Source organism: Ictidomys tridecemlineatus, chromosome X, assembly GCF_052094955.1.
Source record: "Ictidomys tridecemlineatus isolate mIctTri1 chromosome X, mIctTri1.hap1, whole genome shotgun sequence".
In the NCBI taxonomy this organism is placed as follows: domain Eukaryota; kingdom Metazoa; phylum Chordata; class Mammalia; order Rodentia; family Sciuridae; genus Ictidomys; species Ictidomys tridecemlineatus.
The window spans coordinates 74,674,697-74,689,501 of record NC_135493.1 but is presented as its reverse complement, the minus strand read 5'-3'; the positions used below and the strand labels follow the sequence as shown (position 1 = coordinate 74,689,501).

The 14,805-nt window shown below is 37.5% G+C and overlaps 1 protein-coding gene across 5 annotated transcripts in view; it reads right to left on the bottom strand.

Annotated features, from left to right (window-relative positions):
• Positions 1-3,181: 3,181 nt before the first annotated feature.
• Positions 3,182-14,805, bottom strand: part of Ogt (O-linked N-acetylglucosamine (GlcNAc) transferase) — a 38,608-nt gene continuing 26,984 nt past the window's right edge. For 4 of the 5 annotated variants that reach the window (XM_021719915.3, XM_040281958.2, XM_005339941.4 and 1 more), the window contains 7 exons: positions 14,221-14,391; positions 13,993-14,109; positions 13,740-13,910; positions 12,043-12,195; positions 8,974-9,226; positions 8,618-8,741; positions 3,182-5,474 (listed from right to left, as the gene is read on the bottom strand). In XM_021719915.3, coding sequence (XP_021575590.1) covers positions 5,300-5,474; positions 8,618-8,741; positions 8,974-9,226; positions 12,043-12,195; positions 13,740-13,910; positions 13,993-14,109; positions 14,221-14,391 — 1,164 coding nt within the window. In that variant the 3' untranslated portion in view covers positions 3,182-5,299. Of the gene's footprint in view, positions 5,475-8,127; positions 8,320-8,617; positions 8,742-8,973; positions 9,227-12,042; positions 12,196-13,739; positions 13,911-13,992; positions 14,110-14,220; positions 14,392-14,805 lie in introns of all 5 variants that reach the window. The other variant, XR_001230206.4, reaches the window with a different exon arrangement.

The window sequence follows — 14,805 nt, the reverse complement described above, 5'->3', positions numbered from 1 at the left end:
CTTTTCCAATCAAACCTCCACCCTACCCCCACCACTCTGGCTTCAGCCAGTTTTCTACCAATCAGGCCTCGACTCATCCACCTTCCCTCCAACTACTCCTCCGTGTGGCTGGTCTTCCACCAATCAGATTTCTACTCCCCCACCCCCAATCCACACAACACCTACCCTTCCCCCACCGCTTCCTACCCCCTCTGCCTTTAATCCCTCGGATCTCAACCACCCCTGCCCCCACATCTTTCATTCCCCTCAACCCCCTTCCACAACCTTCCAACAGGCCTTCCACTGATCAGGTCACCACCACCCCATACCTCCATTTTTCTCTACTTCTACTTTATTCCACCAGCAGGTCTTCTCAGGCCCTGATCCAGCTACCCCCACATCTATCCCCTACACTCATTTCACAGTTTGAGCCAAGATCACGCTAACTACGTTCAAAGTACCCCACTCCATTTTTATGGTACCAGAATCACAAAAATTAAAATTAAAATATTCCGAAAGCTTGTTTTTGTTGTTGTTGTGGTACTGTGTATTGAAATGAAGGGCCCTCTATACTAAGCTACACCCCAAGTTTTGAGATGGCGTCTGAAAAAATTACTGAAGTAGGCCTCAAATTTGCGATCCTCCTGCCTCAGCCTCCTAAGTCGCTTGGATTACCGGCATGCGCCATTGCGGCTGACTCAAAAGCTTTTTTTTTTTTTTTAACTTAGAGGGAAAAAGCTTTTTGTATAGCAGGCAAAATATTTTGCCTAAATCAGTCCTACAGTTCACTGGTACAGTCCAAGGTAAGTAACGGTCCTGATAACTAAATCTGCTCAATTAGGATTATCTTCTTCAGTACCCATCTCAACCCACTACTCACCTGCTTTTATGGCCTTTGGCGTGGCTGATCGCAGCTCACTTCCAAACCATTAGAGGTGCGCGAGATCGGGAACAACTGCAAAGTACTGCCAGGGATAAACCTTTTTATAGAGCCCAAATCCACAGGGAAGTAGGAACTGACGTGTTCCCGCCCTCCTTGCACACACCTATCACAGCGTAGCCACAAGGCAAATTTGAATTTTTCTATGAACTTAAACTTCGCGCCCAGCTGCAGTACTTCCGGAATCAGGTCTATCACTTCCACACAAAATTTATTTGTTGCAAAAGTGCCGTTTTTCAAGAGTTCAGATACCCAAGCCTCATTCTATGGTTAAAGGTCTCTATCTGGTTAAAGGTCTCTAAACTTAATTTTCTGAGCCTTAAGGATAAACAGACCCCAATCCTAACAAAGTTTTATCCTCGGGAGTACTTCACTAAGTAAAGCTTTTCCCCTGTTTGAACTGTCAGTACCTCTAAGTAAGTTTGCCTGCCCTCCGAACTACTTGGCACCAATGCGGGGAAGGCCACCTACTCCCCGTAGAAAAGATTAAGGCAGTGCTCCAACAGCGCCCAGGCAACATTCAATTATGACGTTTGCTTCCAGAACCTTCCAAACCCTGGAGCTAAAAGAAAGATTGGTTACTTGAAGCTTTTTGGTGTTCACTCCAAACATACCGAGAAAAATGTAAGTAGCAAATACTTTCTAGCAGACAACCATGAATTCACAATTTAGGCATTTGGCTAATAGAACTCAAAACATCCCTACATTTGATGGTTTTTGTTCTAGGCATTGTTCTAAGTTTTTTTTATATGGATTTAGGCCCTATAATCAATCGGGGACACTGGCACTTGCTTGTAATCCAGCAACTCTACAGGCTGAGGGGAACGGAATACCAAGTTCTAGTTCAGCCTCACCAACTTAGAAAGACCAGTGTGGTACAGTGCCTCTGAGTTCAATCCCTGGTAGAGATTGAATGTAGGCATTGAGCATCACAGGGGGAGGTGGTGAGGAGTGACAGTAGGGGAGCAGGCAGTGAACACAAAGGTACACACTGTAGCCCAGCTACTTGAAAGGACAGCTTGAACCCAGTTCAAAGATAGCCTGAGCAACATAATGAGACTATTGGAAAGAGGGGCAGAGGAGGCACTGTTAAAAGCACTCTCATTTTACAGAGATCATTTGGCTAGAGAATGGCAGAGCTGGGATTCAAACTCTGGTAAATGGAGCTGTTCATTACAACTATCTCTACCATAAACAAGCAAATTGTTTCCCCATTTTTGAAAAGGGAGGTTTGGGGGGGAAAGCCTTAAATGTTAGATATAGCTAAAAGAGTTGGTTGGACTGGAATCAAATTGTAAAACAGGCAGTTTCAAAAGTTACACAAATTTATTCAAAGTGTGCAAGAAAATCCTTTAGACTGAAGGCAGGAGGAGCCGAAGTAGAGGGGGAAATAACCAATGCACATTTTTTTAATATTTATTTTTTGGACACAATACTTTATTTTAATGTGCTGCTGAGGATCGAACCCGGGCCTCATGTGTGCTAGGCAAGCACTCTACTGCTGAGCCACAACCCCAACCTCCCAATGCACATTCTTAAATAGAAGAGGGTAGGAGTTAAAACTTTTGTGACTAGCACTAGATACCTTTGTTCCAATACCATCTTTTAGGAAACAAAAACTAGTCCACATTAGGGTGTTATTGCTGTTGTTTTGGATTTTTGTTTGTTTTCAGTGCTTAAGGACTGAACCCAGGGCCTTGGACATGCTAGACAAGATTTGTATTATTGAGCCACATCCCCAGTCCCACATTAGGTTTTTGAAGGTACAATGAAGGAGTTGGAAATTATTCAAAATTTTATTTGAAACAATTTTTTTCCATCATATCTTTCATAAAATGGCAACCAAACAGCCTATTCAGATCCCTAATACACTGAAATCCTCTTCTCTTCTGGCTGAGTTCAGCCACTACACAGAGAAGGAAGGAAAATAATTTTGTACACAAGAACCAAAATAAAAAGTCCATGTTAAAAAAAAAAAAAAAACTATGGGAGAGAGTGTAGTACAGTAGTCATAAGCAAAGAATAAAAAGCATGAATGGTGTTTGGGGGTGAGGGGTCACAGGCTTTGTTGTCTAAATAGGTCACATACCATCCCCACCCCTCTACCAGACTTATGTAAGAAGACAAAATGATATTACAGCTCAGCAGGAAAATCCACCCCTTTTACATGTTGTTTAGAGCTATTCAAATACAGATTTTGTTGTTGCATGATCCCATTGCTCTGTCCAGCAATACACTAGGACACAAAATACATCAGCCATATTAGGGGGGAAAAATCATTCATTTATTGTTTAAAGATCACAAGACAACATCTGAATTTCTGTAGCACAATTTAAATGTTTTACTTTTTTGATAAAGCAGAGTATAATAGAAAAAAAAACAATTAGTTTCCAGTAATATCTATATCTCTATTCAGAATTAAGTCTTCCACAGACATGTTACCTGGAAATAAAAGCCTGTTACAATAAGCAAAGCTTCAACCAGAGCGGCTACTTTTCGTGCCAGGAAGAAGTTCATTCCTATAGGAGGAATGATGTGCTATGAAAAATGGCTGTAAAGTCACAGCCTTGAGGGCACTGGAAGTATATTGTCCTATTCCACATTGAGTAGTTCAGTGAACTTCAAACATCAGTTTATCTGAAACCATGCTGGCAACCTTTAACTGGTATTTCAATCAGAAAAAATAAATAAAAAATCCCTCAACTGATGTTCTTGATTTACAATGTTAAAAGGTACACATAGTTCATTAACGTAATTCTGGTTCAGAATTACACTTGAGACTCCTCACTCAGATTCTGGTTAGCAGTACAAATCTTTCAGAAATTCAAGTTCTCCTTATTCAGTAATTTGTCAGCTAGGATACATTCAGGCAACAGCTGCAACTACAGAATAGATGCACTGCCTTGGAGCTTTGGAAAGACATTATAATCTAGAATACTACTAGCAGACAAAAATATCTGTTACTGACTGGATAGCATAAGTGCAGTACAGCAAGACAAAACACATATTCATATGTTGGCTTGTTTAAGCCTCAAGCCCTCGATCCTGTTGAAATTCAATAGTTTTATTCCTATGGTCTTTAATACCAAGAATTCAAGCTCCAAGAGTGCTAAAGTCTAACTTGTACTCCAAACCAAGCAGCAATGCAGTTTGCTACTATTGAGGCTGAATCCACACAAACTTCAAGACCAAGTCCAATAGACAATTATATAATACCCTCACAAAGTCTGAAAAATAATTACTCATATACATAGATGGTCCTTCAGAGATTTTACCTATAACAAATTTTTCAATGAACATTACTTAATGTATTGGAGATAACTGCAACTTACTAATCAAATATTTGAATACTTATACTTACCTGGGATTTCATTTCTGCTGAAAGAAATAGGAAGAACAGGACTCACTTAAAAAAAAAAAACAAACTTTAGAAAAGAAGGTAAAAATCTTATCACACACTATCACTTTTGGAAGCAGCATAGAAGGGGCAGTCAAGGGAAAAACACTGGTAAAATAGGTCAAAATTAGGCAAAAAAAAAAAAAATCTATATTATCATCAATGACAGTACCATAACTGTGCCCTTCATAACTGATAATCACTCCTAAATTTTTCATTTGGCACCAGATGGTGTGTTTAAGAGAAACACTCTGGGATGTTTTCAATCATACTTGGTTAGCTAAATTACAGGAGAATTTTTAAAGGAGGTGGAGGAGGAGAGAAGGAAATGGAAAATGGACCAAAAAAAAAAAAAATCAGTAATCTAAAGCAACAAAGCACTGGTAGCTCCAAACATCAGGTCAAACACTAAAACGACTGATATAGGCTCAAGTGGTTTATAAAACCTATAAAAAGACTACACCAGCAAAGTCCCTGTCAATCTGTCAAGAGTTCAGAAACTAAAACAGGGAGCCACATTTTAGCTTAAAACCTTATCTCAAGAAAATCAAAAACACTTCACATGAATAAAAATACCTGAAACCAAACATTTTTAAAAGCTCCAATACCCAAAATATAAAGAAAAAAAATTAATTCAGAAGACTCAATCAATCCATGGAATCACAAAACGGCTGGACAATCTATATCTCCCTTCCATACTAACCATCCCATGGAAGACCAAGGGAGATCAGACCTTCCAGACCTATGCACCACCTGGTTGCTGCAAAACTACGGAGATTCCTTGTGGAACAGCAGTTTTCCATCTCTGTGTCTCTCCCTATCATGCAGGAAGCAAATCTGGCTGTGCTATTCTATTACCATTATATATCACCCATCTGCAACATGGTACTGTACAGATAAGTAAAAAGTGTGTTATCTAGTTCCCTTTCCCCCAGAAGGTTGAGGCTCAGGTATGGGGTAATTCTCCTGTGCATAGTCTTTATTTAGGCTGACTCAGTGACTTCGACAGGCTTAATCATGTGGTCAGGTTTGTTGCCAGCTGCATAATGCTCCCACATCTGCAGATAGAGCCGCTCTAGTTCCATTGTGTATTGTTTGGTGTTGAACAGAGGGCTAGATATTCTCTGCTTCCAGACTTTGCCGCGAATTTTCTTTAGGCTAGGTAATAAAAAAAAAGGAGAACCAAGTTTACAAATCAGAGCAGAAACTCAGAACTAGATTCTATATATACTCAGTCACCTTTATGGCAAAATACATGACCAAGATTCATATTCCCCGCCCCCCCACCATCGGCCCGTTACCTCAATGCTGCAAAAGGGAAGGGTCACAACCAACACAATGCTAACACTTACAATCAAGTTCACCCTATATGCTCTGAAAAAAAATTTAGTTCTTTCTTAAACATGTATATCCAAGGGATAGCAAGCTTTCTTCATTTTTTAAAAATATTTATTTTCTAGTTGTAGTTGGACATAATAAAAAAATTATTTTATTGATCTTTATGTGGTGCTGAGGATCGAACCCAGGGCCTTGCACGTGCTAGGTGAGCGTTTTTCCCCTGAGCCACAACCCCAGCACCATGTTTTCTCCAATTCATTTCTACCTTTAAAATAAAAACAAGAATTGGCAATGGTACAGAACTATTCCTATACACTAACTACCTGCCCATATGGAAACCGCTTTCCTTTTTGGGTAAGCAATTTAGCAACTGTGTACTAACCTTAAATATTAATAACTTCTGACCTCTCGCTAATGCTTTTCCATTTATTCAAAAGAAATAACCAGATATGGGGCTGGGGTTGTGGCTCAGCAGTAGAGTGCTCGCCAAGCACGTGCGAGGTGCTGGGTTTAATCCTCAGCACCACATAAAAATAAATAAAATGAAAGTATTGTGTCCAACTACAACTAAAAAAAAAATTTAGAAAATAACCAGATATGCAGTTACACATGACTACGTAAAGATGTTCATTGAAGTATTTTTTAAAAATAGTTCACGCATAAATGTATTACATGAAATATTCAATTTAGAAAGATTGTAATGAATGAGAAAACACTCAAGGGGAAAAGAAATGCAATATGTCTATGGCCATAATTACTGCTTGCACATGAATGAGGCATTATATTTAGATATACAATGAAAATGTTCCTAGTATCACCAAGATTATGGTTCTGTCAGAAATGGGGGGGGGGCAATCAATTTTTCTAGAAATGGTGGGGGGGGGGAGAAGACTTGTCTAATATATTCAGAAGGGGAATTAAAAAAAAAATTATTTCTTCAGAACCAGGAGTCAGAACACTTCTGTGTACTTTTAAAAGCAATAATTTAAAAAGTTGTTTTAATGTCTTATAGAACAGAACTAGTAAAAATGGCTATGTATCTGTTGGCCTCAATCCATGTCCATATTAGTCTACCTTCCAAAGAAAAAGACCCGCTGTGCTATATATTTTTAAAAATCTCTGGCTAAGTAGGAGAATGGTTAAGCTGTGATACACCTATACAATGAAATACTATTCATCAATAAAAAGGAATGAACTCACTGAATAAAGTGCCTTTTAGAGTGCACACTATATGGTTTGATTTATATAAAGTTCTAAAAGGGCTAAACCAGGTTATACTGGAGGGAAAAAAAGAACAGCATTTGTCTCTGGGAGTTTATGAGGAGGGCCAACTAAGAAGTAGCAAGAACTTTGTGACGTGATGGTAATATTCTATATCTTGACAAGATTTGGGTTATCAAAGATTATCTCTCAAAATTCACTGAATAGTAAAGCTGTGTTTCACTGTAAGTTCTGACTCAAAAAGAAAAGTATTCAATTCTAATTTATGATACCAATACTGAATTACTTATGGAGAAGCATACTGATATCTGCTGTTTACTTCAAAATGTACCAAATAAGATGGACTAGTTTAGGGGCTGGGGTTATGGCTCAGTGGCTCGCCTAGTACATGCGAGGAACTGGGTTCGATCCTCAGCACCACATAAAAATAAATAAATAAAGGTATTGTGTCCAACTATAATTAAAAAAAAATTTTAAAAAATATGGATTAGTTTATGGAAACAGGAAGAAATAGATAGGAAATAAATCAAGTATAGTAAAAATGGTAATAGTAGAACCTAAGTAATGAATATAGACGTGTTCATTATAAAACTAAAAATCTTCATAACAAAATGCTGTAGGAAAGTACTGTATGAATCAAACTAAGCTCCAAAGAGTCTAGTAAAAATTTTAAAAACAGACAACATTGTTCACTGTATTTAACCCTAGACTGATGGACATCAATTTTAAATGTTTTAAAATGCCCAAGCTTTCAATTTAAAAAAAAAAAATTGGAAAATAATGAAAAGCTAATACTTGTTGAATGTTTACCATGCACCAAGTTCTCTACATGGAGTACCTTTTTTAAACCTCACAGCATCTCTGCAAGGTGGGTACTACCATTAGGCTCCATTTTGCAGGTAGTAGAGATAAACTTGCTCAAAGTTCCCAAACCTCATAAATAAAAGGGCAGTCTGAGCATTTCCATTAGCATCTATTTAACATGTTACTTCTCAGAAAAACACAAAGAAAAAAATTGCCCTTAGTACCCAAGGAAAAAACCTCATTGAAAAGACAGGTAGTTTATTATATGGATAAAGCTTCAATTACCTAAGCATCTCCCCTATAATTCCCACCCATTTCCAGGCAATTAAGTTATTTTTGTTTTTTTCCCTTATCGTACTACAATAAAGAAGTGGCGGTATTAGGGTCAAAGGTCTGATATTTTTAAGATTCTTAAAACTTTGAGGAAGGGTTATACCAATTTACTCACCAATGTATGAAAGGGCCTCAATGCTCCCTCATCGATATCATATTAAAAATCTTTTTATTTTATAGGCAAATAATGGATATACCTCAATATTATTTTAATTGTCATTTCTACTACAGAAGCTGAAACTTTTTCTTGTTAATCATTTGTACTTCCACTTCAGTGAGTTGTCTGGTCATTTCCTTGTTTACTTTCCTATGAGGGATTTAAAATTTAAATGTTCTTCAGGCTATTAATACTTTGACATATGAAACAAAGATTCTTTCCCTCTTGTTTGCCTTTTAATTTTCTTGAAATTTTTATTAGCCATTTATTCTTTTATATATTAAAACCTAATGATTACTTCATTTACAAGAGTTTAGATAAAGTTTTCTCCCATTCAGAGATCATACAACTAATTTACCTATTTAATATAACCCTTAATTTATGGTTTCATTTTACAATAGCTATATTCTCACTAACATATAATTTGTTCATGGAGAAGTTTACTTACTATTCTAGATCAGTTCCCAGTTTCACAGCTATGTCTTCATATTCTTGTCTATTTTTAGCAATAAGCTCAAGACAACCTAAGCAAGTGAGCTGGGAAGCTGCAACTCTGGAAGCAAGGGTCTCTCCTATAATACAAAAGAAAATAATTACACATCTGAGAATGTAAACAGCATGCAGTTATCAATGTTATTTACCTAAGCATTCACACAATGTAGATGAGGAGAATGGAGCTAACTGTTCAAATCTGAACAAGTCTCATTTTCTATCATTTTGCCTTAAATGTTAGTGCTGGTCTGTGTAATTTTACATGTTTTTTTAAGGAATGAGAAAGAGCCCAATAGTTTATTAGCAACTTACCTGGCATAGTCACCATGGGTGTCCCTGCCCAAAGGACATCCATTCCTGTGGTGTGCCCATTACAGAGTGGAGTGTCCAGGCAGACATCAGCCAGCTGACCTCTCCTGACATGTTCCTCTTTAGGAGCAACAGGAGAAAAAATGATACGGTTCTGGGGAAGGCCCATGTTTTGTGCATATTGTTGAATATTGGGCTCTCCTACTGCTGGAAAACGCAAGAGCCACAGTACACTATTGGGAACACGTTTCAGAATCTGAAAAGGGAAAATAAGAATAATTACTTCTGTGTTTTGTTACTGTTTATTTGTTTTTGGTACTAGGAATCAAACCTGGGATCTCACACATGCAAAGCAAGCATTTTGCCACTGAGCTATATCCCCCAGCCCTTTTAAGTCAGGGTCTTGTTAAGTTGCTCAGGCTGCCTCAAACCTTATAATCTTCTTGCCTCAACTTCCCAAGTTTCTGGGATTATCACTGCCACCATGCCTAGTAAGAATAATTATGATTAGCACATTTGCTCTTCTCAATCACATAAGGCTTAGTGTGGTGGCGCATGCCTATAATCCCAGCGGCTCAGGAGGCTGAGACAGGAGGATTGCAAGTTCAAAGCCATCCTCAGCAAAAGTGAGGTGCTAAGCAACTCAGTGAGACCCTAGCTCTAAATAAAATACAAATAGGGCTGGGGATGTGGCTCAGTGGTTGAGTCCACCCCCATGCCCAGTTCAATCCCCAGCACCTAAAAAAGACAAACAAAAAAAACTTCTCATGTCTCTATCTCTAATAATTCTACTGCACTCAGAAAGAAACCTACTGTGTACCTAAAAGTCTTTCCTTCATGTAAATTGAATTATATGCTTCTTTTGCTTAGCTATCCCCAAAGAGGAAAATGCAAAAGATGACACAAACACATCACTAACTGGCACAATCTGAGATGTATCCTGTGGGAACCAATTTAAATAGTGTTTTTTGTTGAATAGAGAGGAATCTTCCATTTTTTAATTTTATGGTTTTTTGTTTTTGTTTTTAAAGAAATAGGGTCTCACTATGTTGTCTAGGCTTAAGTGATCCTCCTGCCTCAGCCTTTCAAATAACGGAAACCATAGGCATTTGTCACCACAGCCAGCATCCCAAATTTTAAATACTCTACCATGTCACAACAAAAGTAAAATCACATTTGCTTAACTTTGTCTACTCTAGATCAGAGACTAACAGATTTCTATGATAACTGCTCAATTATTTTGTGGCTCAAAAGCAGCCACAGACATAGATACGGCTGTTTGTCATTAAACTTTATAAAAACAAGAAGTGGGTAGAAATAGATTTCCAAATTCACAATAGTTCAGATTTTTTAAACATAGTACAACGCACATATATTATCTAACCCCTTCAGCAGCAATTCCTTGTGAACACATTAGTATCTCTGCATTGAGATGCAGGAATATTCATAATAAATGAAATAAATAAAAACTATGAATATTTTCATAGCAAAAATGAGGTGCTAAGTAGATAGTTCAGATAGTTTTGCTGCCAAATAAATTTGCCACAAATGGATAGAAAAAATTTTTTGAGTATCAAGAAGTAAGGATTGCCAGGTACATGCCTGTAATCCCAGTAGCTCAGGAGGCGAAGGCAGGAGGATTGTTGAGTTCAAAGCCAGCCTCAGCAAAAGCAAGGCACTAAGCAACTCAGTGAGACCCTGTCTCTAAATAAAATACAAAATAGGCAGGGGATATAGCTCAGTGGTCGAGTGCCCCCGAGTTCAACCCTTAGTACTCAAAAGAGTAGTGAGGATTAAAGAATAGTAGACATGCACACGTATGCTTCATGTTCTTCTCTACCTTCCTCTGACCTTTGATCAAAACAAGTAGTTATTAAGAGGGAAAAAAAATCCACCACAAAATTGTTTCCATATTACCTAAAGACAAAATATGTCATTTTAGTTCCATAGACTAAGAGCCAGTTATGGATACCAATACCCTGCTTATGAAAACTGATCTGACAAGGTGACTGAGAAGTAATGGAATAAATTGACTCCTCCTAGTTTTAAATATTGCATGAATGTTAAATATGGGCAGATATACGTAACAGCTTTTGCTATCAGTTTAGACCAGGGGTTGGCAAACTACAGCATGAGCGTCTAATTTAGCATGCTGCCAGTTTTTATAAATAAAATTTTATTGGAACACAGCTACATTCATTTACATAATGTCTAGGGTGATTTCATGCTACAACAGCAGAGGTGAACAGATGTAACAGAGTATGGACCAAAAAATTGAAGCTATTTGGCATCTGATATTTTTATTTTTATTTAATTTTATTTATTTATTTATTTATTTGGTGTTGCTAGGGATTGAATCCAGGGCCTCCCACATGGTAGGCAAGCACTCTACCACTGACCTAAATCCCCAGATCTTTTTTATATTTTGAGACGGGGTCTAAGTTGCTCAGGCTGGCTTGGAACTTGTAATCCTCCCTCAGCATCTCAACTAGCTAGGATTATAGGTATGTGCCACCAAGCCCAGCTACCACCTGGTTCTTTTCTGATCTATGATCTAGACAGAAAACTTTCAATATTTTTTTTAATATCATAATGTGAAATTTAGATATTGAAGAGGGCTAGAGATATAGTACAAAGTACATGCCTAGTATGAAGGCCCTGGTTTTGATCCCCAGTACGGGGGGGGGGGGGCATTAGAAGGAGAAATAAAAAATGAATCAAAAATCCATAACTTTTTTGTAGCTTAGAAATGAGCACAACAGCTGTGCACAGTGGTACATGCCTATAATCCCAGCAATTTGGGAAGTGGAGTCAGGAGGATTAAAGTTTGAAACCAGCCTCAGCAACTGAGCAAGGCCCTAAGCAACTCAAGGAGACCCTATGTCAAAATAAAAAAGGCTCAGTGGTAAAGTGCCCTGGGTTCAATTCCCAAGTATGGAAGAAAAAAAAAGAAAGAAAAAGAAATGAATACAACAGCTTGTGAATGAAGAAGAAAGAAGCTTCAGCAATATAGTCTATGTACAAAATTGTTATCAATCTCTGGACATTAATAATGAATCTATGTGTACTCACATTTGCCCACATCTGCAAAGTAGAAGGGTCAATCTTATATAATTGATTAAAGTTACAGTACACGATGGCATCTTCTGGTAACCCATACTGAGAACGTGTTGTTACAATAATGGTACGGGGCACCTCCTCTCCAGTTGCAGCCTTATTGTTGATCTAAAACAAAGAAAAGAATGATGATGATTATGTTTAAAGTTAACAGAGTCGGACATTTTCTTTTCTTTTTGCAGTGCTAGTCATTGAACCCAGGGCCTCACATAAGCTAGGCAAAGGCTCTACCACTGAGCTACATACCCAACCCAGTCCAATAGTTGTTTGGTTTTTGGTACTGGGGATTAAATCTAGGGGCACATAATAACTAAGTCACATTTTTTATTTTTTAAATTTTGAAACAGGATCTCTCTAAGTTTCTGAGGCTTGCCTGGAACTTGTAATCCTTCTGCCTCAGCCTCCCAAGTTGCTGGGATTATAGGCATGAGCTACCATGCCTGGGACCTAGTTTTTAATCAATAAAGACTTCGTAAAGGGGGGCTGGGGTTGTGGCTCAGCGGTAGTACGCTTGCCTAGCATGTGTGAGGCACTGGGTTCAATTCTCAGCACCACTTACAAATAAGTGAAAATAAAAGTCCATCAACAACTAAAAAAAATATTTAAAAAAAAAAGACTCCGTAAGGGCTGGGGATCTAGCTCAGTTAGTAGAGTACCTGCCTCGCATGCACAAGGCCCTGGGTTCTAATCTCCAGCACCAAATTAAAAAGAAAAAAGACTATAAGATGCAAAATGGTGTAACCATTTAAAGTCATATTCCTGCATTATCTCAATGGGGGAACTATATTATGAAACTTCTTGCTCTAGTCAAAAGTTCTCAAAACCTTATTAATGGCCTTTCTTCCTGAATGAAATGCCTTTTTAATCGTTTCCACTTTTCAAGGCTAAACTGCAATTAGTCTTCCAAGATTCTCCTCACATTGATCACCACCATTTGAGCTTCTACATACAATTATCATCTTATACTAGTCCAACACATTTTACTATTATCTTACATTGTTAGGTAAGTTGAATATGGACAACAATTCAACAAAACTGATAGCTCGTAAGAGATCTGTGATACTTGATTTATATTCTCTTGACAGAACAATATATTCACATACTCAAGTACGCAAAATATATTTGAGTATAAATTACATTACTGTAGTTAAGACATGGGACCTAAAATAATTACATTCACTAGGAGATACAAACAAAGGGAATTATATTGTATTATACAAAATGTAATGATATACCCCAGATACTAACAAAGCATAGAAGACAATGGAGCAGGGAATGGAGAGGCTAGAGATTAGTATAGAAACAGGCTCCTGAAGAAACTTTCTAAACAGGATTCAACCAGGGAAAGGATGAGTTTATAGAAATAAGACACTGTATGGTACCTACAGATACTCCACTATATGGTAAGAGAGTAAAGCTACAGGTAGGGAAAAACAAGATATTAACAAAGTGGACCCTCAGTAACTTCTTAGCTGAATTCAGGGGACTTTTAAAATCAGACAATCCTACATAAGCTGTTAGTCTCCACCAAACTCATTTCTTTATCTATAAAACAGGGACAATGATTCTTAACTCCTAGAGTTATTATGAGATTTAAGGGAAATAAATGCATGCTTAGTGGTATATATTATGATCTGTTATTTTCTTCTCACCTGTGTAGTTGCCAGTCCATTGCTAATACTGAATCCATTAATTGTTATCTGAATTTGTCCCCTGTTAATCATTTCAATAACTGCTTCTGCAATGGTGTTCATGGGAATGACAGGCATATTAAGAGCTGTGTTACTGCTATCTGCGTTGTCTCCTCCATCAGGACATTTCATCTAAAAAAAATGCATTATTAAAGAAAAGATCCCAAATGTAGTTTAACTTTACTTCAATGACAAAGATTGACTAGGTTCTGACCTTGACAATTTTCACATCTGGTAGACTATCAAGAAATGCTTTGAGATCGATGCCATTCAGAACTATCCGATTGTCATAAATGTGGCCATTGGACTTAAAATCGATGACTGCTTTTTTCTAATGGAAAAGACAGTTTCAGACATGTCTTTTAGGATGTGTATGGACAGTAACAAGGAAATAAATGACAATAGTTCTTTGAAATTCCTCAGAGCACCAGTTTCTACCTACCTTCAGATGAGGGAACATATTAGCATGATCACCAATAAAGAAAGTATGGGGCATGTAAGCCAGTTTCTCAGAATACTGCTCCGCAACTTCAGCTGGTGAAGTTTCCTGATCAGTGATGATATAATCCATGAAAAGTGCACCACTAGTCCCAGGATATCCCAGCCACATTGCCTTAAAAAATAAAAACAGACCAAAAACAGATTAAGAACATTCATCAGTACACTTATGTTTAGATCCATCAAGTTGTACACATTAAATATGTACAACTGTTTGAGTCAATCATACTTCAATAAAGTGGTTTTTAAAAATCTTCCAAAATTAAATAAGTAAATAAACAAGGAAGGGTGACTTCTTTAACCAAGAACAATTAAGTAGTATTTTAGACTAGCTGTTTAAGTGCCGAAATGTTTTTCAAATTTGCAAGACAGAGAAACTGTTTATACAAAATCTTAAATTGTACATCTCCATACACATGTACCAGTAGGAATTGTGTTCAACACTCAAAATCCTTTGTCCCTGTTCATTTGAAGAACTATACTATTTTCAAATCAAATATGTCTGCTGTGTTGTTTTAAACATCAGCCA